General features: G+C 31.7%; 3 protein-coding genes, 1 non-coding gene and 1 pseudogene across 7 annotated transcripts; 1 reads left to right on the forward strand and 4 right to left on the reverse strand.

Annotated features, from left to right (window-relative positions):
* Positions 1–425: 425 nt before the first annotated feature.
* Positions 426–4,364, reverse strand: LOC111290889 (squamosa promoter-binding-like protein 13A). 3 transcript variants are annotated; one of them, XM_089768827.1, is made up of 4 exons: positions 4,086–4,364; positions 3,102–3,570; positions 2,094–2,227; positions 427–1,473 (listed from the first exon to the last, which is right to left on the reverse strand). In XM_089768827.1, exons 2-4 carry the CDS (start codon positions 3,503–3,505, stop codon positions 875–877), a joined length of 1,137 nt encoding a protein of 378 aa, XP_089624953.1. In that variant the 5' UTR covers positions 3,506–3,570; positions 4,086–4,364; the 3' UTR covers positions 427–874. The 3 variants fall into 3 exon arrangements, with proteins under 3 accessions (XP_022738129.1, XP_089624953.1, XP_089624954.1); XM_089768828.1 differs by having other exon boundaries at positions 3,863–4,364; XM_022882394.2 differs by lacking the exon at positions 4,086–4,364 and having other exon boundaries at positions 426–1,473; positions 3,102–3,514.
* Positions 4,365–9,653: 5,289 nt separating this feature from the next.
* On the forward strand, positions 9,654–12,750 carry LOC111290397 (SUMO-activating enzyme subunit 1B-1-like; annotated as a pseudogene). Its single transcript, XR_016346707.1, has 10 exons — positions 9,654–9,830; positions 9,947–9,998; positions 10,120–10,315; positions 10,495–10,576; positions 10,705–10,821; positions 11,373–11,423; positions 11,609–11,675; positions 12,036–12,139; positions 12,221–12,325; positions 12,425–12,750. The product of XR_016346707.1 is annotated as an SUMO-activating enzyme subunit 1B-1-like (transcript).
* Positions 12,751–15,612: 2,862 nt separating this feature from the next.
* LOC149516232 (small nucleolar RNA snoR74) lies at positions 15,613–15,745 on the reverse strand. The gene has a single exon (XR_016346745.1). It is a non-coding gene; the product is annotated as a small nucleolar RNA snoR74 (small nucleolar RNA).
* A 1,290-nt stretch (positions 15,746–17,035) lies between these two features.
* LOC111290882 (putative WRKY transcription factor 43) lies at positions 17,036–18,479 on the reverse strand. Its single transcript, XM_022882385.2, has 3 exons — positions 18,351–18,479; positions 17,856–18,208; positions 17,036–17,440 (listed from the first exon to the last, which is right to left on the reverse strand). The coding sequence occupies exons 2-3, from the start codon at positions 18,179–18,181 to the stop codon at positions 17,263–17,265; spliced, it is 504 nt and encodes a 167-aa protein (XP_022738120.1). The 5' UTR covers positions 18,182–18,208; positions 18,351–18,479; the 3' UTR covers positions 17,036–17,262.
* Positions 18,480–21,700: 3,221 nt separating this feature from the next.
* On the reverse strand, positions 21,701–23,251 carry LOC111290881 (uncharacterized). Its single transcript, XM_022882384.2, has one exon. It carries the CDS (start codon positions 22,898–22,900, stop codon positions 22,190–22,192), a length of 711 nt encoding a protein of 236 aa, XP_022738119.2. The 5' UTR covers positions 22,901–23,251; the 3' UTR covers positions 21,701–22,189.
* Between the last annotated feature and the right edge of the window lie 361 nt (positions 23,252–23,612).

Raw genomic sequence — 23,612 nt, forward strand, 5'->3', positions numbered from 1 at the left:
GCTAATGCAGCTATAAAATGATATTTTGCGCATTTAAAATTTAAATTTAAATATTTATTTTATTATTATTATTTTTTAATTACCATCATCTATGTTAAAAAAATAAATTTAAGTTGGTATTTGATATATCATTATTGGTTGACATATATTTTTTAAAATATATTTTAAAAAGTAATATATATGTCACCAAACTAATTCATTTATGTAATTAAAATTTTTCACTAACAATATATCAGATACTAAATAACATTTCCTTCGCTTTTTCTTTAAGGAAAAAAAAATCAGTAATTGAGTTGACAGTCTTTTAACACACTCAATTTGTGTGAAAAGCTTCAAACTCCAAATGAGTAGCATACATGCATAATTTATTATTATAAAGAGAAATTGTCTAATTAATTAAAAGCTAGATATGGAAGCAAGGATTATTAATAGGATGCATGGTAGTTCATGATCAAGAAGGGGTTTCAGTTCCACAAGCAAGATGTGTTGCTATGGAAATACTAATAAATGCTTATTAATCTGCTGATTGTTAGGCCACTTCACTCAATGATGTAAAATGAAAATAACAAACGACTCCAGAGCCAAATGAACACACAAAAGAGGCTTCATTAATCATTAATTGATTATATGTAGTCCACAGGAAAAATAAGTTTCAACCCAAAAGAAAAGGCAATAGGGAAGACTAAATCCAAACCTGAAATAAAAAAAAAAAAAGAAAAGGAAAACTTGAGCTTCAGCTATTCAATGTCCAAGTCTCCAAGCACATCATGTCATTAGCAGTTAGATTCAATTTAATATTCCAACATACTAGTTTTGGCAATCAGGGCTCAACAAAAGAACCCAAATTTATTGAGCAGCAAAGGTTTCAAAATTATTACTGCCAATGAAAGGGAAGAGTTTGAGGGGCTTCACTTCCAGAGGATTCACCAGAACCCATGTGAAACATTCCTGGGCAATGGACCGTAGTATCCCTGCCAACACCAGCTGAATCCACGGCCTCTATAATTTGGTTCTGTAGGCTTGCACCTAAGGGTTGCACCGAAGTGAATAAGTGAGGCTGCACCAAGTTACTCAAACTGACCCCAGATACTTGTGGAGATGACAGAAGAGAGAGAGCACGATCTGAATCTTGAACTGGAGTTGTTAACCTGTCACAAAACATACTGTGGCTGCCCCCACTGCCTTCCGAGAAAGGCGCAGCCCTGAGAAGTGGCTGGCAGAGAGAAGTTTCTGAAGGTGTTTGATTCTGGAGAGTGTTATTCTCACCTTGCAAGAATGTGAATTGCTTCCCTCCTCTGTAGTTGCTTGGAGAGGATGCAAGAACAAGATTTGGATTCTCAGGCGAGTGTAACTGTTGCTGCTGGTTAAGATGCCTGGACTCTGTCCCAGAATTGGTAACTCCAGGCCAAGCAGGTTTCACCACAGTGGTGGGTGGATATACATGCAAACTAGAGAATGGCGACATCTGGGTGCCTGAAATGTACAATATTGATTCAAATAATTGTATTACACGTAAATTTGGGAAAAGATTGGGCTTGTCATGCATTTTGCAATTGCTATATTCTAGACAAATCTCCAGATTGATAACAGGAAACAAGGGACATTTTATAATCCTGATAAGAGTCACAAGCAGCTTAGCTTTCTAACAATTTGGACCGATAGGCATGTCTAAGCAAATCAGTCAAAGGACCAAATATTGTGAAGTTCTACAAGTTTCTACAATCTGTTCCTAGAGGCATTGCAGCTCTTGGGCAATTAGGAGTGCTTTACATGAGCTTCATGGAGATTAAAATAGAGCTATTCGAGCTCGTCTTAAAATAGACTATGTTCTCAGATCAATCATCAAAAAGATTTCCAAAAGAAGGGTGAAAAGTAGGCGGGTGAAACTAGACCACTATAATTCACTCAGGTTGCCACTAGACTGTTCTAATGTTTCTTTCAACAAAGCAAATTGATGAAACCCTGATGAGCTGATTCAGGAAGTAAGCATTTATAGGATCTCTATTCTAATTTGGTGCAAGTGAGAGCATGAATTCATTCATGGTTAAAAACACTGAAATTAATTTCAGTCAAACATCATAGGCACAGCTGACCTTGGTACTTGGAAAAATAGCTCCCGGAACATGAGAGGGGATCTGGCTGAGGCTTCCTTCGCCTCCGGTTGTGTCCATCAAGACGTTTCCTGCAGCTTCTCTTTCTTTCATCAAACTCCTGTAGTGAGTGAAACCTACAAAAAAAGTGAGGCGATCATTGAGGAATTCAGGAAATTGTAAAGGTCCAGCCTCAAAATAGATGAAATTGAAATGCTGGTAATCAATTGGGGAACAGATTGCACTGGTTGATATCTAAGGCCATTACACATACATGAGAAGAAAACACTGCAAAACACTATCCAAGATAGACTTAGCCATTAGTATTGAGTTAATGATGAAGTAGGCAAGAATCTACTGCTGGCTTGGACTGCCTTTATTTATAAGTAACAAAATATCTCTATGACAATGAGATTACCCCGTTTGTTGCATATATAAAGCATCTAATAATGGCAAAGAGTTAAAGAGTTAAAGAAAAGAATTGATTCAAAACAAAGACAGACTTTAAGTACATCAGACTGATACTTCCTACGAAGAGGACCACCAAAAGAGAAAAAGAAAGGGTGGGGGACAGGGTAGAAGAAGACTCAGTTTAGAAACACTGGTTAAACATTTTCCTTTTCAAAAGAAAGAAAGATTCATGTGAATTTTTAGCTCACAAGGGTGGCCATTCTTCCAGGGAACTCTTTTCTTTTCTTGAAACAAAGGAAACACTTTTCATTGAACCTCTCAATCAACACAAGAATCATAATTGTGTTACAATGAAACAATTGATAGTAAAGCATTCAATTCTCGTAGACGGTGCACGGTTGCCTAAGATAGTAATGCCAAAGTTCCTTGCAGCAGCAGCACAAAAATATTTACCAGCAAGGCAGAAAAGCAAAAGCAACCAATGAAAAGGAAATATGTAATTAAGAGAAGGAATCAGAATCATAGATCACTATAGCACAACAAATTTCTTGAACAAAGTTCAAGTAATCAAGAAATGCAAAAACATAATAAAGGAAGTACCTGCTGCATTGTTGACAAAACCGTTGCTTCTGGCCATTAATCATAACCTGTGCAGTCTTAGAGTGGAGCTCACACACCTTATGGCGCCTATGGTAGTCCTTGCAATTACTAAGGTCTGAATTGCACCCATCAACAAGGCAGAAAACCCGATGAGTTCCATTATTAGTGGCTCGTGCCCTCTTTGAAGGTGAAGACTCCATCTTTAAGACTGCTGGCTCCCTCCATTTATTCAATGACTCTTCTCCTGAATTTCCTACCTGACCAAGCTTCAAATCAACTGAGAAATCCACTTTGTTCCTAGGAACTTTATAGCTACTTGATCCATTGATTTCATCTATCCCCATTACATCTTCCTCCACAAATTCAGCCAAATCCCAAGAAGCAGCTTTCAAGTTCCAGTCCATAAAATCTTTCGCTTAATCTATCTTTATTTTTTCTTGTCACTGTTTGTTGCTCACCCGATAGGAAACTGTGTCACAATTATTTAAGAAAAAAAATCGATAGTGCTGTAAAAATTAGCTTAAAGAAAAGGGAAGAAAGCCCCAAAAGAAAGACATAAGAAAGCAAGAAACTATATCAGAAAAGTCATAGTTTTATAATAAGGATACTACTAAGGATGTTGAAAAACAAACATTGTTCCAAGAAGATTGGAAGCAAAATATATATATATATATATATATATAGAAAAGTACTAACAAGAGATAAAGAAATAATAAACAAATACACAGATAAGAAGAAAGATTGTAACAGAGGGTTCTTACAGCCAAGTCAAGAAGAGTTGTTTTTTTTCTTTCCACTCATTTATTCAGTGACATGGACTCCATTTAAAATCAATAAAGTCGGTGATCAAAGAGTAGAGGAAATCAGACACAAAAGGAGATAAAAGAAAAAGGAAGTAAAGAACAAAGAAATTTACAAAGAGGAGGTGGGTTGCAGTTGAAGCCTTGCAGGCTAAGAAAAAAGAAAAGAAATCAGTTACTGTACCTCATTAGCAGAAATGCAACAAAGGGTTTTAAAGTATAGACAACAATGGATAATGTAATGAAAGGGGAAAAGATGTTTTAGTTGAAGAGTTGAAGAAGTGCAGTGTTGCAATGAAGGGAGCCAAAAAAAGTGTTAGATTTGTTTTGTTTTATAAATGCACTTGCATCCATATAGGGCTTGTTTTGAAATATGTAATGTTATTGAGAATAGAGGGAGAGAGGATAACAGGGACAGCCTCTTTTTTTTTTTTTTTTAACCTTCAAGTTTGTAAACCGTGAAAAAGAAATACAAAGGGTGGATGCTTAGTACAAAGCATGTGGCATTGTGTTTCACATTTCGTGGCATGTTTTTCATTTTGAGTTCCTTTAGCTTTTGAAACCTGGAAGCCTACGCTCCCAGGAAAGAGATTGGGAAACAAACAATATTCTACGTAGAGATGCAAAATTTAACTTGTTTTTATCAATGCGAACCTTCTCATTTCAAACTCTAAAAAATTCAAATTCAAATTGATTTTATTTTGAACTTTAAATTACTTAAACTCAAATTATTCCAACATGAAATGATTAAAATTTCCTTTAGCAATAAATATCCAACTCAATTGTCACCTTTAACTAGATCTAGTAATCAACATATAATATAATAATATAACACAAATTTATATAAATAAATTATACAAAAATAATATAATTTAAAATTTTAATAATAATTATATATGAGTTTAATAAAATAAAAAAATTATATTTTTTATTTTTATCTTAATACAAATTATGATATATAATTTTCATATAAAATATAATAAAAATACATAAATTTTAATATTTTATATAATATGAATATATAAATTATCATATCTATCTTTAATTTTACCTATACTATAACCAAATCCCTAAAGCAAAGTTTCATTGCTCTTTACTGTAAAAATTATTTTCCATTCTTTTTTCCCATGGAAACTTGACGATTAATCTGAAATTCTGAATGCAAAGATGTTTGATACGAGATCAGGGGCCTTTGCTTTCAGTCTCATCATTTATTTGCCCGGCAACCATAATCATCTTTAATACTAGATTGGGGCCCTTTAAATGTAAACCTATGGATCTATGTCAATAGACTTAATTTTACTAATGTATGGACCTACCCTCCGTTCACCACAGTATGCCATCTGGCATTATCTCAAGCTCCTTTTTTTTTGCTTTTGTTCAAATTTTTTTTTATTTTTTTAAATTTTATAAATATATTTTTAAATTTTTTATGAGCTTATTTTATCAAAATTTTTCATTTTTTCTTTGCAATATTTTAAATTTATTGAATAGTTTTTTTTTTACGGATCTTAACTTAAATACCTCGTGGCTCTCTTAGTCTCTTTATTTTTTATTTTTTAAATTTTTTTAAATTTGTTAAAACCTTTTTATTGCTTTTTATATATTTAATACTTTTTTCTCAATTAAATTTTTTTAAAATTAGATCTATTTTATTATAATCTTTTTTTTTCATTTTTTGACATTTTTTATAAATATTCTTTTTAGATTTTAAATTTTTTTATAAAATCTATTTGATATAAAAATATGTCTTTTTTTTTGCTTTTTTATATTTTCATATTTATTTATTTTTTATTTTTTAATTAAATAATTTTATCTAAAAAACTTACAATTGTATACATATGATATTCTATTTCGTTTTTTTATTTTTTTATATTTTTTATTTTTTTAATCAGATTTACAATAAAAAATTTAATAAATAAATGACCCGAGCGCGGTCCTTTTCCAGTTGTAATTAAAACTAGATATTATGTATGAGATGACCCTCCCTCTGGTTTTTGACTTCTGTCAATTTGTTGTAGCCGACACCATCCTCCACATGGCTGGAATTCTAGCAATGAAACAAATCATCATTTAGGCTTGACTTGGCTATTAGAGAACATGAAAATTCTTGGTTCGAGATGCATTGTTCTTTGCTTTTAAAAAGATCTGAAAATTAATGGTGAAATGATTTTTTTTTTAATAATTAAAATTTTTATTTATCTAAAAGAATAAATGTATAAATTTCACAATACCAAATATGAAAGGATATTATATAAAAATAATATTAATTAAAAATATAAAAATAATATGATTTAAAATTTTAATAAAAATTAAATATAAAATTAATAAAATTAAAAATATATTTTTTATATTTTTATATTAATATAAATTATAATATATAAATATTTTATATTTTATATAATATGAATACATAAATTATCGAATTTATATATATATGCTACAAATAATTAATTTTCCGTACGTAACAATGAAATAATAATTTAAAAAAAAACCAACAAGTTAGTCTAACAATATTTTAACAAGATTCCAATTTGTTTTAGACCTTATGAAGAAAACTTCAACCTGTTAAATTTGTTTATTTACATCACCACTTATCGGTTGTAACATTAGCTTTCTAGTTCAAAGATTTGGATCAAATTGGTGTTTGAACTAATTAGGTTATTTTTTAAAATTTATGAAAAATCTAATTATTTTAGCATACTTTTAAATTTAAATTGAATATCTTAAAATTTTCAAATACAAATTATTTCGAATTCAGATTTTTTCAACTTCATATCTTTGATAATTTTATTAAATCAAGTTAAGATGGATTCACATTCAAACTTTTTCGAACAAATTTCCATAATGGAGTTCATTTTACAACCTCTTCTGATAGCTATATCTGGGAACCAACGGCAGGTTGAAGAAGCTCGGGAACACAAGTTCCAATAAAAGGTAAGGAAGTAGGCACCCATCTCCTCCCCTGCCTGCCCTATTTATTGTGGTTCATGCCTTACTGTCCCGTCGGCCCTTGAATTCAACTACTGTGAAACTCAACTACTCACTTGAATTCAACTTATTTATAAGTGTACTTTGTTTTCCATCTTTCACTACAAGCTATATAATTGTACCTGGAAGTTTGAGAGGTTGATTCATGCAAATCTCATTTTTCAACTTCATTTTCTAACATACATCATTGGGTTCAAGCCTTTCGTTATCCCAAGATTTGCTTTCATCACTGCATGCTTTTGAACAATGATGATTCAATCGAAGTGAATGACCGTTGGCATTGGAACTTGGCATGGAATGGAATGGAATTGTCCCCATAAACCAAATCTTGGTGAGTGAAAAGCATTAGAGGACTGCGCTTGTGATTGGGATGCAAAGATTAAAGGCATTAAACACTCTTTGAATGGGGTCCAATTTGAAATTTTTTGGGAGGGTTGCTGCACCTTAACAAATCAAAATGACAGGTCTCAATCAGTCCTAAAAGCTCAGTTGATTGGAGGGTGAAATGGTGAAAACCAGAGAGGGGAAAGAGGTGGTGGGGGAGGAAGAGACGCACAAAGTCAGAACTCTTAAATCAGCTAACAATCCCGAGTCTAAGCTTAGATTTTATTGTATTATCAATTAAATTTAAATATTAATTTTTAATTAAATTTATTTAATATAAATTTTTTATTGAATTTTTTAAAATTATAATTATAATAATTTTTTTAATTACAACAATAATAATTTTTATTATTATTTTAATCTCATCAAAATTAATTTTATTATTAATCCAAAAATGGTTTTGTTACTGTAGCTGCAAAAGGAAAGGGAGGGGATTGATTTTTTTGAGGTGTTTTTTTCTGCTTCATAGCGTGTCCTCTTCCTCACCATCTATGCGAGTTTCGCAAAGTGAAGTCCCACCATGGCTCCCAAGCCAAGATCCTAGATTTTGTTGTCAGCACCGTTTTGTAATTGTTTGTTGCCCCTCCCCCTCTTTTAAGGTCGGCAGTTCAATTTGATTTCGATAAAATTTGATTTGATTTAATTTTATAATATTAATTTTTTTAAAATAAATTAAATTTTGGATCGAATTTCATCGAATAATATTAAAAAAAAAATCAAAATTGAATTGAATTTAAATTTTAAATAAATTCAATCTAACTTGATATCATATAAAAATTATTTTTAAAAATTTTTATTTATATATTATAAATTATATAATTACCTATTTATATTTTAAAAAATAATATTTTATTAATTTTAAATCGAATCGAATCAAATACAATTTATATAATATCGAATTGAGTCGAATTAAATTTAAAATGAATAAAAGTTTGTCCCAACCCATCCCGCTGCCAACCCTACTCTTTTCTCCGTGTACTACTTATTGCTATTCAAGTGCTGGACTTGTTTTTATTTCCTCTAACACCATGAATATTATGTACGTCAAGCATCCAAATCAATTGCAGGTGCCTCCATAAAAAAAAGGTGGCCAACTGGGTAGAGGGTTACATGTTATCCAGGTTTTCAATGTGTTACAAAGTGGGTTCATGGTGAAAATCCTTAATCATTGAAAAAGAAAAGTCAACGAACTTCTCAATCATGCATTGACGCTATCGATCAACTAGTTCACCAAGTCAGAACATGCATGGAGAGCAAGATAGACGGTCAGCATCAGTAAAATATGAAAAATAAAAATGATCAGAAGAACAAGAATCACTACTAGTGAAAGGCGGCAATTGGGGGTTGGGTTTGGATTTTTTATTTATAATCAACAAAAATTTGAATCATTCCATATTTAAATAATCTCGAGTTAAGATATTTCGAGTTAATACATGAATTATTCAAATTCTAGTGAAAGTATTCAAAAATCAAATCATGACATGATTAATCTTTCAAAAGTTATGATCAAGATTTGATTCAAAAGACGTGAGAGGCTTGAATTTTTTTTAAAATTTGATAGCAACATTCATGGTTTGATGTTAACTTAAGCATCAAGCAGCGGATTCAAACACGCGACAGTTACACTTGTTTTTGTCAGCAAAGGATTCTTAAATTTTGTCTAACACTTTTTATTTTCGGATCTGTTTACATTGAATTTAGTAAATTTATAAAAAAAAAAAACTTTTTTACATCTTTTTAGAAGATTCAAACTCAGACGTTGAAGAGAGGAAAAACTCTTGACCACTACTTGAACCAATGTCTTTTTGCACCTTTATTAACTGTCTTTTGGCCTGCAGATACAACTATGTAATGAAATTTTCAATTGAGATTAAAAAATTCATTTATCAAAAATCAAAATCGTGTAATTTGAAATATTCATAATAAAACTTATCACATAAATAAATATGATAATTTAAAATACGATATAATGATATAATATAAAAATAAAATACGAATATGATACAACTTAAAATTATTGTAATAATTATATATAGATTTAACAAAATAAAAAAAATATATTTTATATTTTTAAATAGACAAAAATTATAACATATAATTTTTATATAAAATACAATAAGATTATATAAATTTTAATATTTTATATAACATTAATAGTCAGATTTACTATAATAAGAGAGAACAAAAAGAAAATACTGGGCCGTCAAAGAATCGAAGCCCAATTTGTGAAATGAACATTATTCCAATTTTGGGCCGAGTCAATGGCCCAAATCCGCAGAAAGTCAACCAATTCCCAATCACTCCCATTCGCTCTCACTCAAACAGTGAAAGAATGAGAAAGTGACTCTTTTTTTTTTTTTGCTTAATTTTTGGTTTTTAGTGTTTTTATTTCTCTCTTTGTTGTTTGTTCCGACTTTTTGTAATTTTCCTTTCTTTTTTTTTTGGGGGGAATTAAAAGTTTAAAGCTAGAAATGGAAGGTGAGGAGTTAACAGAGCAGGAGACTGCTCTTTATGATCGCCAAATTAGGGTTTGGGGTGCTGATGCTCAAAGAAGGTAATTTTATTGTGCCCTCTGTTTAAATTATTCTTTGAATTTCTTATATAGCTTCTTTTATTCATACTGGTTTTTTTTTTTTTTTTTTGCTGTTTTTTTCTTCATATTGGTTTTAGACTGAGCAAATCTCATATACTAGTCTATGGAATAAAAGGGACTGTTGCTGAGGTATAACCTGTCCTGACTTTTTACAAAATGGGTTTGCTTTGCTGTGTTGCCGCAAGTTTTTTTATTGCAATTTTTTGTTTATTTTAAAGTAATATATGTTTAAATTTGTGGGTATGTATAGTTTTGCAAGAACATTGTACTGGCAGGAGTTGGTAGTGTGACATTGGTGGATGACAGGGTAGTTACCGAGGAAGCTTTGTCTGCGAATTTCTTGATAGTGCCTGATGAAAATCCGTACCATGGGAAAACTCTTGCTGAGGTCTGTTGTGATTCTTTGAAAGAATTCAACCCCATGGTTCATGTTTCTGTAGAAAAAGGTTAGCCTTTTTTTTTGGCATCTGTTTTGCGGTTCCATGTGGTGTAAGGTGAAAAATTAGCAATGTCTGTAAATTTTGTGCACTTTTGGTCCCTTTATGAGTGTTAAAGTTACATTCTGCTTTGTATGCTAGTAATTGAAAGCTGTTTAGTGAAATCTATTTCTTTTGGGGGTCTGCAGGTGATATATCAACATGTGGTGTAGAGTTCTTTGAAAAGTTTGATGCTGTGTGGTCATCAGTTGCTGCTCTTTTGCAAAAAAGGTATTAGATAATCATTCTCAATGGATCTTATAGCCTGTAGATGATATGTTATCTAGATGTTTCAGCATATTTTGATCCTCAATGCTTTTTCCCTTCAATTTGTAACTAAAACTTTTCTTTCATTGCAGAAATTGATCAATCAGAAGTGCCGAAAGTTATCAAAGCATGTAGCATTTTATACAGTTGACTGTAGAGGCTCTTGTGGCGAAATATTCGTTGATTTACAGGACTATAAATAATCAAAGGTGATAATATCACACATTTAACTAATTTTAGTATTTTTATACATGTTGGGCCAAGATAGTAAACCACTTTTATTAGTCAGTTGCTAATCATCACTCTAATGCTTATTTGCTACTAATACTAATCTTCACACATGTCAATATGCATTCTGCATTTCCCATGTACTACAACATTATGAGAACTCTTTCTTGAAAATGGAAGGACCAGAAATATTTCCATATTCGTGATTAGAAGAAATGCAATTGTTAGCACTAATCTTGTGAATTTCTACTGCATTTCCCATTTACTTCAACATTACAAGAACTTTCTTGATAATGGAAGGACCAGAAATATTTCCATATTCATGAATTAGAAATGCAATTGTTAGCACTACTCTTGTGAATTTCCACTGAATTGCTGTTGAACTTGGTTTTGTCATGATTTGATCTTGTGCTTCTTATATATGATTTGTTGTGCCATATGACGTGTACTCGAAACATATAATGCTTTTAAATATCCTGATCTGTTGGCAGAATGTGTAAGCTTGTTATTAACTTTTTTGTTTTTTTGACAGAAAAAACTTGAGGAAACCATTGAATGCCAACTAGAATACCCAAGCTTTGAGGTACAAAATGGTTTTTGCTCGTTCTGAACAATGATTAGTATCAATAACTGCACCTACTGAAACCTAATCTACCTTAGCACATAATATGCCATGCTTTCCCAGAGGTCATGAAGTTAGCGTGTAATAAATATGTCATCCAAACATTGTGCATTTTGTTGCAGTAAGTACATTCTTTTGAACTGCAGGAGGCCATTTCTGTACCTTGGAAAGCACTTCCAAAGAGGGTGTCAAAGCTTTACTTTGCTATGAGAGGTATGCAAAATATACTGTTTTGCTTTTTTACCCAAGCAAAGGGGGAGAACAATATCAAAATCAACTAGAAGTTGAATCTGAATAGATGGACATAGTTTACCCTTTTTACACTTATGCTCGTGTGCCACTTGATGAACCGTTTAACCTTCTTTTTATCCATGCTTAATAAGAGGAAAAATTCGACAAATTCCTTTACATTCCAAGCCAAGAACAGGGGAAATATGTTTATTTTTTTACATCTTCAATTCAAATTTATTAAACTTATCCAATTTTACACGACACTAGCTTTACTTATAACTATTGCTTTTGAACTTGCATGTATTCATACAATGGATGACGTAATTGCCTCTGTTCTAACAGTGATTGAGCGATTTGAAGATGTTGAAGGTCGTAATCCAGGAGAAACCTCAATTTCTGATCTTCCTGGTGTTGTGAAGCTCAGAAAGGAACTTTGTGAAACAAATGTATGGTATTGGGCATTTATCATCCACATTGCCTAGGAGTGTCTTGTATCTTCATACTTATGTTATATTAATTTATTGCAGTCACTGAATGAATCTCAAATACATGATGCACTCCTACAAAGACTGCTAGTTGGTACAAGGGAATACCCTCCAGTTTGTGCCATCATTGGAGGAATCCTTGGACAGGTTTCATTTTTGACCATTTTTCCTACTCTATCTATTGAAATGATTAATTACTACTATAAGTATACTAATTTCAATGTGATCGACTGTTGAATGATATAGGAGGTCATCAAAGCAATATCAGGTAAAGGGGATCCACTCAAGAATTTCTTCTTCTTTGATGCCATGGATGGGAAAGGCTTGATCGAGGACATATCAGAGCCAAACACTGTAAGCTGAGCAGCTTTGATCAGGGAGGATATGTAAAATTATAACTTAGGCGTGTAACATTCTGCTTATAGCTGTGGGGCTGAGGTTAAGTTGTTGTTGAAGCTTTTATAGGATTAGCTAACAGTCACCTATTCATATTGTTGCCTAAATTTTTTTAACTCTGGAAAACTTAAACTTCTAATCTTTCCTAAAGAATTTGGACTCAACACTGTTGCTAATGAACCATGATTTATGGAATTTATTGTTGGAAGGTTTTTGTAGCATACTGACTACAATAATCGATAAATGCTGCATGAAGCGTTCTCATGACGCATTCTCTAGCTGTAGTGCTGGTATATGTAAGGTAAATTGTATAGATGTATTTTCCCGTGGGACTCTGAGAAGGGTAGCAAATGCAATTTCCTTGGGGATAATTCTACGGATCAATGAGAATCCAGATCCAATGCTGCTTTCTAAAAGCCACTGCAGCTGCTGCTGTTTCGTGGTGGGGATAAAAGGGGTGGTAAAGTGCAATCATGTCTGCATAAACATTGTATCTAATTAAAAGGGAAGCATATTACTTTTTTCCAATGGTGGTAGCCAATGAATGGTGCCGCTGTGTTAAACATCAGTGCTAAACAGCCCTTCAAAAGTAATATTATGATGACAAATTGCTGGAAATGTGTTAGAGAATGCACTCATGGAGACATGAAAAATGTTCGACAGAGTGATCATGATAATGCTTGAGTAGATCCTAAAACTCTAAATCAATGGTCCAGATTAGATTGTAATAAAGATTTCTGAATTCAAGGTCCAGTTATTTTCCTCTAATTTTCACTCAAAATCCAATAATCAAATTCAAAACATGATAAACCGAAACGTGGGTAGTTTTTGTCCCGTTATAATCTCATCACATTTAAAAGCAACGTCTCTAATCCATTATTCAAAATCCCCACAAAGAGTGCAAAGTCATGACAGAAAGCGAAAAAGGAAGAGACCCCACAATGGAAGAAGAAGAAGAAGAAGAAACTGATGGCCAAAAACTGCACCATCTTTTCAAGAATTTAGAACAGGAATGGGACTTCATAAAGAAAAGGCCAGAGAAAACCCTGTTTAGAAGTTCAACAGGCTCAAGTAAAATGATTAAAACCCTTGGATTGCTCAACAACTCTCCCAGAAAACTCATGTCTTCTCTTCAGCACAGATCAATCTCTCCATCGGAGAGAGTAGCATGGAAAGTGAGAACCAATGATTTGGCAGTCGAAGAGATACTCACAGAGAGAAGGGCAGCCATTGAGAGTGGAAAGTTGAAGGGAAGACGGCTTTTCGAGGAAGAAGAGGGTGTAAATGATCAGGTGGGTTTTGTGAGAGATGAAGTGACATGCAGTGGCTTGGAGATTGGTTTGGTTCAAGAAAGTGAAGTGAGGTCAGTTTTTTCTTATGAATCTGATAATTATGAGGATGAAAATTGGGGAAGAAAAGAAGTTTTGCTCCCTTCATGTCCTCAGTGTTGTTCTTATTCATCATCATCATCATCTTCTTCTTCTCTATGTGCTGAGAATGTACATAGAGGAGGAATTGAGGAGGCAACTTTGGAACAGAAGAGAACTGCCTCTGATGTAATAGGCAGTGAAAGATCTGTCATGAGATTGAAACTTACCATGGTTTGGCTTGCTATTAGTTTAGTTGTATGCCTTGTTGGTATCATCTCAAGGAGTTTTAGTCTATTCGAGGATGAAGAGGTGATTCTAACCCCAACATGAAGTCTCTCTCTTTAACTTTAGTTTGATATTATAACAACTATGGTGAGGAAGAATTAATCTCTTCTGATCTTTTTCCTATTTTCTTCCCTTACTAGTTTTCTTGATTGTTATGAACATCATTAATGTTCTAAGTTCTTTCTAATTGGGACTATGTTATAACTATATATTCATGATCTATGTGAGCAGGATTTGCTTTCCCATTATGAACCATTAACTGATACATTTTGCATGTAATAATTAATCATGTTGCTATGAGAGTAAGAAAACATGGAATCGCATCCAGCAGTAGCACCCACTTTATTTATCTTGCACTACTCTGCTAGTCAATGTCTGTATACATATGATTGATGTTTTCAGTAGACTCAATCATTGAAAAAAAACCTTTTATAGCCTTCTCTAAAAGGAGAGATACATAAAGCAAATCAATCATGCAAAATACAGAGGGTCCAGGGAGAAGCCTAATCTCTTGAATGCCCAAAAGAATGAACATGTACATATATATAGCTTAATAATTATCCAAGTTACCTTCAAGGACGAGTCCAATTGTAAGGGGAGAAGTTCTCTTTTTAAACTATATTCTATCATTGTAAAATGTATTTTAATAGAAATCTTAAATGCATAGTTTGATTTAAGGGGAATGTACCCTTAAGACTGATCAAAAAAAAAAAAGAAAAAGAAAGAGCTAAGAAAAATCTAATAATGCTTCTTACCATATTATTAAAAAAAATAATGATCCAAGTTCCAAGGATTTTCTCATTTTCTCCTAATATAGTGTGTATAAATAAATGCATATCTATCTAAAATTTAATAGCCTAACATAATATAGATGGTTCTATAGTAAATTAAATTTTATTTATTGAATAAATTTTAACATATAATAATAAAATATTATTAAAATGGTAATTTAGAAATATAATTACCAATCATACTCATTTTTGTTAATTCAAAAAAATTTTCATATGCCTGATTTGGATAGATACATTTATGAAGGAGACATATAATTGGAGGTATCTTACATTGCTTTTGGGTATAGGATTCTTCCTGCATGATTATCAAGGTAGGTCATATTTTCCAACTTTCAAAAACGTTACAAACAAAACATGACAATCTTCAAAATGAAAAGTATATTTTGAACAATAATTTAAGATGTCTTGAACCAAACGTCACAAAAAGTAAAAGATTTGTGATTTATGGTTGGCAAAAAAAAAATGATTTGTGATTATCACTGAATGTTCATAGCCCTTAAAAACAAAATTTCATTTTCTAGACTAAATTTTCCTTTCAAATTTCTTTGAAGAAAGTTAGGCATAAAAAATATATTATAATCAGACAAAAAGAAGTTGTGCCATCATTTACTGAACCTCAAGCCAAGAACAATGGGCAATTGGCCGAGGTTCACCCAAAAAACAATGGGTTCCCTTTCCCTGACTTATAAGAGACTCACAGAAAGGAAACAGGCCCCTGCTTTTTTCATCCCCATGTTTCTTCTTTGATTGAAAAAAACTTATTTAAACCTCCATTACAAGAACTGGGGTTATGGTTTCATTCTACAGGAATGAAAACAAGATTAACTGGCAATGCTGGCATGGGAAGTAAGGTAAGGTAGAGAAAAATATGCTGATTTTATATCAACCAATAATATTGTCGATGAGACGAGGAATTCAAGTTTGGAGGACCAGAAATGGTAGAAAAGAAGCAACTATGAGTGAATGCATTTGGGGCTTATTCCTATCAGTGGATAGGAGATGATGACTGAGACAAAGCCTGAGTTGAAGGGGTAAAGTCAAAGATGATACCAGTTACGCAGCATCGAGTATGAAAGCTGACACGGAAATGGTAGATGACAGAATGCTGAGAAAAGGTTGAAAAAGACATTAACATTAATTATTGTTGGGTGCATGTGCAATTTGCGAGAGATCACTAATGTGATAGACTGATAAGATTGAATTAGAACATAGAAATGAGGCATTATCTGTGTCTGCTGAATTGCTCTTAAAGCTAAAACATCAGCAAATAATTAGTTTTCAAAAGGTTTATGAGATTTTAGGTTTAAGCCTTCATCATGTTGGCATAAGATAAAGTATCGTACTCATACATTGTATTAGCATTGTTTGCTATTGGAGTTAAATCTGCAATGGTGTTCGATCGAGACTGAGGAAAAAAAAAAAAAACCCATCCTTTCAAATGAACCCATAAAGCAGAATAGCATGGAGGAAAAAACCCAATGGTGTCATGTCTCAGGATTTCGACATTGTAGTCAAGCAATTTCTCCAATGAGCCGGCAGGCTTCGCCCTGACTCTGATTGAAAGGACATTATAGCTAGCTATAAACATAGAACATGTCAAGAATCAAGAAATGCTACTCAAAAGAACCAATTAATTGGTTCTGTTAAACACAGGTATCTGATGCAAAGCCAAAATCTATTAATAGTACATAACAATTGAAGAAACCAACAGGCTAGGATATTGTACGGCTGCCCAAGATATAAATCAGCCGACCCAGCAACGAATGAGTCAAGGGAGTTACACTATAGAATCACAATAAAAATTTGATTCTGCTTTGGATACTAAATGCAATAGCAAACAATATCTGACCAATCTATCTGCTATGCAAATTCACTCCCCCTCTTACTCTGTTGAAATCATACTTTTCTTAGTCAAACTCCAATCTAGCATCAGGCACAAATAGCATTACAAAGAAGAAAAAAAAATTTGCAGGTGAAAGTCCAATAGATCCGTGAATCTCAATTGGGTTGGCGACATGTCTTGACTTTGAAAATGAGGTAGCCATCCCTGCTCCCAAACTTTTTTCTTACCAGAAGAAAAAAACATTACAAAAAAGAAAAAAAAAAAACAAAAATATATAAAAGCATGTCTTCAATATTTTCTTGCTGAGGAACATGATGGACAACACTACAAGCTAGGAGCATATACATAACGATATAAACATGTTCTGATGTCTGACTGTAGATTCACAAACAACACATTTCATAAATGGTTGAACGTTTGCATCTGCCTGAGGATGTGTTCAAAGTTTTCTGTGAACTTCTCCACCGGATGCGTGTGTATCCCTTCATAAGTAGTCACCACAATTTCATTATCTTTGGAATTGCGTTGGACTTGTTTCTTAACATTGCACTCTTTATGCGTACACCTGTAATAACTTCTGCAAATGGAGAAACAACCAAAATGAATAGCAGATATAGGAAATGGTGACTAATTATATGGTAAAATCTGATAGAAAATTGGTTTATTTGGGAATGTCTTTGCATATATATTAACATAATCTTCCATGTTGAAGAACATGTACAGCCAAATTTCTTCTCACGGTTCTTAATTTGAATTTTCCTTTTATTTTACATAAGGAAGCTGCAGCCTAGGATAGGAGAATGGATTTCGGATTCAAATTTCAAACATATTGGATGTATCTCTTAAAAGTGAGATCCATCTGGGTTTTTGATTTGAAGCTTTTAGTGGATCTACATACTCTTGAGATATTCTAACACGTATATAATCATCTATAGATCAAAGACTGGAATCTCTTAGGTCAAGAAAAGTAGAGAACATAAAAATATATATACCTGGGGAATTTGCTATTCTTAACTGTTTTTTGCCCATATTTCCTCCAACGATACCCATCATCAAGTATATCAACCTGGCTCCTCGTTTGAAATGCATATTTGTGCTTCCTCATCACCTTGTTGTCTCCTTTCTTCCCTGCTTTCAACTCTTGACTTTCAGATACAACATCCTTGGCAATGACATCCAAATTCTCACATTTACTCTCTACTTTCGTTGTAGTAGTAATTACATCGTTGCCTTGCAAATAACGTTGATGATTTGCCATGGTTATCGAGGGAGGTGAGGCTGAAGCTCCACCTAGGAAAAGTATGTGGTAATTCTCCATGATAATTAAGCTGATGCTCAACTATAGCTACAATGAAGAAATTGAAAGACAACAAGATACACAGGAGATTAGATCAAGTTGAAAGGAGTGTATATACATGACAAAAAATAATGTACGAGGAAATATGTAAAAAAAAAAAAAAAGGTGGGCGGCGTAATGGCCAACGTACAAAGTCACTGAAAACAGCGAAAACTGGATGCATGGACCGGAGGCTGAGTGTTCATGGATGCAACCCCTCTTAAACAAAGAAAGTCGAGTCCTAGACGTCACGTAACATGATGAGAATATTTGACCAAAGCCAAACTTTTGGAGAATATATATAGCATGCAAAACATTAATAAATTAGATGTATCAGATGCAACTTGTGAAAAGGAAGAAAACTGAGATGAAGTTTTTAGATGAATTTGGTGAAATTTTTAATTAAAATTAATTGATTAAATTTTTTTTAATCTATTAAGTATATAAAATTTTAAAAAAATTAAATTTTTTTTATTTTTTATAATCATTTTTAATATTTTTTTTTATAATATCGATTAAATTTGAATTATAAATTATATTTTTAATTTTTTTATATATATAATTGATTTTATCATTAAATTCTATTAATTTATCAATTTAAAATTTTTTATTTAAATTTTAATTGAATCATTTATATTAAAAAAATTTCACGAATTTCAATAAAAAAATTCCATCTAAGTATTTTCCCCAAAAAAAGATATAAATATAACCATCTAATATATTCGTATAGTTAAAATGTGATATTGAAATTAAATTTATCATTTTTTTTCCAAAAATCAAAGGAATTAAAAATATAATGACAAATTAAATAAAATTAGAATACAGTGTCAAAATTCCAAATTTGACCTAAAAAAAATGCACAAACAAACTTTTAATTGACGTAAATAAGCGCATATGTAACATACAAAATGTAATTAAACTCAAAAATAGTGTTTTTGGTCAAAATTACCACTCTATTAAATTGAGAGCTCAAAATTTACCACTTTCAAGTTGATTTTTGGTACAATCTTACCACCATTTCATGAACTTTAAAAAGTATATGTTAAATGTTAAGATTGATGAAATGGCATTCGTTAAAAATTTTAAAAATAAAAAAAAATTTTATGGATGGATTAAATTAAACAAAAAAAAAATTTGTGACATGTCAAAAAGAAAGGGAAAAATGAAAAAAAAAATCGATAATTTCCTATAAAATGTTTTTCATTTACAATTTTTTTAAAATTTAAGTTAAAATATAAAAAATATTTATAAATTATTTCACAAATATAAAAATACTTACTAAAAAAAATTAGTGAGATAAGTTTTTAAAAAGAATCCAATTGTTTCTGTTTTTTTTTATTTGATTATTGATATTATCTTTAGTTACATTTTTAAACAAAATAAATTGTTTTTTACTCTTCCACCTAATAAAAGTTTAAATAAATTAAAATTTTTAGTGAATATTATTTTTTTAATTTAAATGAAATATTTTATTTTCATGCATAAATTATTAAAATTACACAAAAATACAATTAAAAATAATAATAAAGTAATAAAATTGCACCAAAATGTATAGAGTAAAATCAACTCTTTTCCCTCTTTTTCTTTAACAATCAAAAAATTTTTGGAAAATTAAAAAAAAAAAAAGGAAACTCAATTAAAAACGACAAGATTTGGATTGAATTTTGGGGGTCTAAAATTTGATGCTTTTCCTCCAAGTCATATACAAATCAAGAATGATTTCTTTCAAACAATTCGGCAACGATGATGATGATATTATTCTAGACTTTGTATTAACTTTGAAGATTGGACGATTTGAAGTGATATGAAATTGGAAAAACATGAACAAACGTAATGATCCACGTCAGGTGAGACTTTTGTGGAGGCTAATTGTATATTTCTCATCGTTTATGAAAAGAACAAACTACAATTGGTTAAGGCAAGAGGTTTTCTTTAATTAAGAGTGTAAACTTAAAAATGTAAATGAAATGGATGTATATTTATAATTTATTTATTTATTTTTAAAATTATTTGTATTTAATTTGTATTTGATAAAAAAATATTTATTATATTCAAACTCAATTGATTTAAATAATAAAATGTTTTCAATCGATTTATATTTAATTTGTTTAAATTAAATAAAATTGTTTATAAATATTAACACATATATTCATGAATTACGAATTTATAAATGAAAATGTTAATGAATAATAAACAAATATATTCGTAAATAATAAATAAATTATAATCAAATAAATTATAAAATTAAAAATAAATGAATAATAAGTAAATTCTAAACAAATGAGTTTTAAACAAATCTTAAATAAATTCATTCGTGAATATAAATGAATTCGTTCGTAATGCTGTTAAACATTATTTTTTACACTTAATAAACAAATAAAAAATGAACATGTTTATGAATAATTAGTCAAAAATTTTATTAATTTACACCTCTATCTTTGGCTAAATTTATAGTAAAAATAATAATTATGTGATCTGTTGATACAATGCTAAATTTTTTATTTCAATGATCAGAATTTTATATCTTATAATTTCAAGTATAAAAAAATTATAGTTAAGCTCAGACACGTTTAATTACCTAATCTTTGACGTAAATTGCACTAGGTAAATTTATCCCGTGCATATTCTCCTTACTAGGAAGTTTTCAATTTAAAATTGGTGTTGCATTTTACTAATATTTTGTTTGTCAAAATCTATATCTTTTCTATAAAAGGACGAATTACAAAACTGTAAATAATGGACGACATTATTTTTAAATTGATTAATTTATTCTAAATTAATGATTTTCTTGTTAAATTAAAATATTGAATAATCTTTATTTATTAATGTCGAAGTATTTAATTACATTAAAGTAAATTTCCATAAGTGACAAATTTTTAAAAATTAAATACCCACTATTTTTTATGTTTTTTTTTTTATTTATCTTTAACTCTTGTTAAAGGAAATTGTTGTAAATAAGTAAGAATAAAATAATTAGATATTCATATGCTAATAACAAAAGAAAAGCAATATTAATTATAAACGATTGTGGAGGTTGATAAAAAAAAAAAAAGATTATTTTTAGACATGGGTACGTAAATTACGTGCCAATATGCTAATATTTGTCGACTGCACTTTTTGCTTAATTATGATATTGAGTTAAACTCCTGCCAGGGTTCAATCGAGTTACCCATTTTCATGGCATCATCAAAAGCTTGTTAGAGTGACAACAAATGGACCATGCGTACTTTCTCTTGACCTGCTGGGCTAGTTTTGATGTAACATTGCTCCGCCAGACCTGGATTCTTGCATTGGAGCAACAAGTTGAAAAAGCATCGCCATTTGTTGAGACTATATGGTTCATTTTGATTGTTTTAAAGCAAAATTAGCATCTATAGGTGGCCCTGTTTTGTTTAGCGCTTGATGATACCATATGAATCACTGAAATATATTAACTATAAACACATTCTTCAAAACTGATATCTGGGTGTCACAAGTGTTTCTGTGCTTCTCATTGTCAAGGAGTTCAAGTCAACAGTCTCCTATCAAATTGTGTATTGAAAAATTAGCCAGTTTGGAGGCCTCAGCCTCTCCTGTCATGTCCATGCATTTGACAAAGGATACCATCTAAAGTGACCAAATCACACAGAAGTGAACCATTTTCCTAAAATGGGTTTCTGGTGGAATAGAAATAATAGCTGCTAGTCCAGAGTCTACTCAAAAAGCACCAAAGGTGAAAATCAAATCAACTAAGATTTCACATTGAAATCAAAATTAAGCCATGTGATGATGAAATATGATCAGTCCATGTAAGCTACAGTAATCCCCTTAAAACATGCAACTAGTTTGACTGACAACAGTAAATCCGTATCCCCCAAAAAATTTCATGTGCCAACGGAAATGACTCCCCCACGGAAGCAAAGACAAAATCTTTATTTGTAACAGCTGGAACGAAGCAAGTTTTTTTTTTTTTTCTCCAGAAAACGAAACAAGAGAGAAAATTACTAGCTCCTATATACTCGGACCCCACAGGCTCCATAAACGAGAGTTGAATAAGCCCACCACGTCCGGCAATACCTTCCTGGCCAAACCCTTGTGGCTAACCCCAGTTGCTACAGCCGCCACCTCCATTTCCTGGTCTCCAGTCATTTTATCATCACCCACATTCTCTTCTCTTTGTTCACAGCCACCCTTATTTTCAGCCTCCGCCAAGCCCTCACTTTCAACAATCAACATTTCACTGTCCTGGGACTGCTCTCTTTGCAATGCATCGACAGATACTAAATTGGATTCACAAATGCTCAATATTACCTTATCTTTTTTCCTGGCAGCTTTACATTGTTTCTTGGAGACCTCATTTTGAATCAAATGGTCCTCAAAGACTTCGATGACTTGATGAATGAGGTCCCTGTTGGGTGATGAATCCCATCTGTGCCAAAACCTGGTGTAACAATCAAAGCACCCACATTGAAAAACAGGGACTTTTCCTTTCTTGCACTTGTTCTTGGGTTGATGGGTGAGGGTAGATGGATTTGTGGTGGAAATGATGGACCTTGTTATCATATAAGCCAATACTTCTTGGTCTTGGGGTGGGAGAGCTGAGGCTAGAGCTAGAACTGCTACTGGGAAAAGCTTGAACACCGAGTTAGGGTCTCTATATGAAGCTGATGAGGAAGGTGAAAATAGAGAAGGGTACACTCTGCCTTTCTTTTTGACCATCATTTTGGGCTTTTCTCTTTCTCTCCCTTCTCAAGCTTCCAAGCTTTTTCCTTTTTTCTTGAAATTTATTCTAGGGAGTGTTTTCTTGGTTCTGTCTCAAGTTTCAAGAGAAGCATCTCACTGTTGAAGAAGAGGGCAAGGATGGAGTTGTTTTCGATTAAGGTAAGAGATAGAGAAAGAGGACTGTTGTTTCTTGGAGAAGCGCCAAGCTATCTGAAGCAAATGCCTTTTTCTTTCTTTTGGGTTCGTATCACGCTTAGCAGCTACTTCAGGCCTATTTATGGACTGCAGCTTGCTTTTCAGGAGTGACCAAACTGACCATATAGAAAATTATGAAAAGAAACCATTTTTTATTGTTCTAAGGGTTTTGAACAAGGGATATATTCCAACTTTAAAGACATTTTAATGAATAATTTAAGTAATTAAAAAGATCCTTTATATCTGTTTCAATAATGCAGATTATCACTTTACCAGTTGTCATCCAATTCTTTTTTCCCATGAAATTAAAGAGAAAGAACGAAGCATTGCTGATTGACTTTATGATTGTGTGCTCACGAGAATCAGATTCACACTATAGTCATTCATAATCGGCTTATCATTTGTTCTAGTTTGCAATTGCAAATGAAACTCTTAACCCCTTATCATAGTTTTCTATTAGCCAAATGGAAACGCTACCTCTAATAAACAACTTATCGAGATTTTATTGTCAAACGTT

The sequence above is a fragment of the Durio zibethinus genome, chromosome 11 (assembly GCF_047325235.1).
Source record: "Durio zibethinus cultivar Kanyao isolate XHJ-2024 chromosome 11, ASM4732523v1, whole genome shotgun sequence".
In the NCBI taxonomy this organism is placed as follows: domain Eukaryota; kingdom Viridiplantae; phylum Streptophyta; class Magnoliopsida; order Malvales; family Malvaceae; genus Durio; species Durio zibethinus.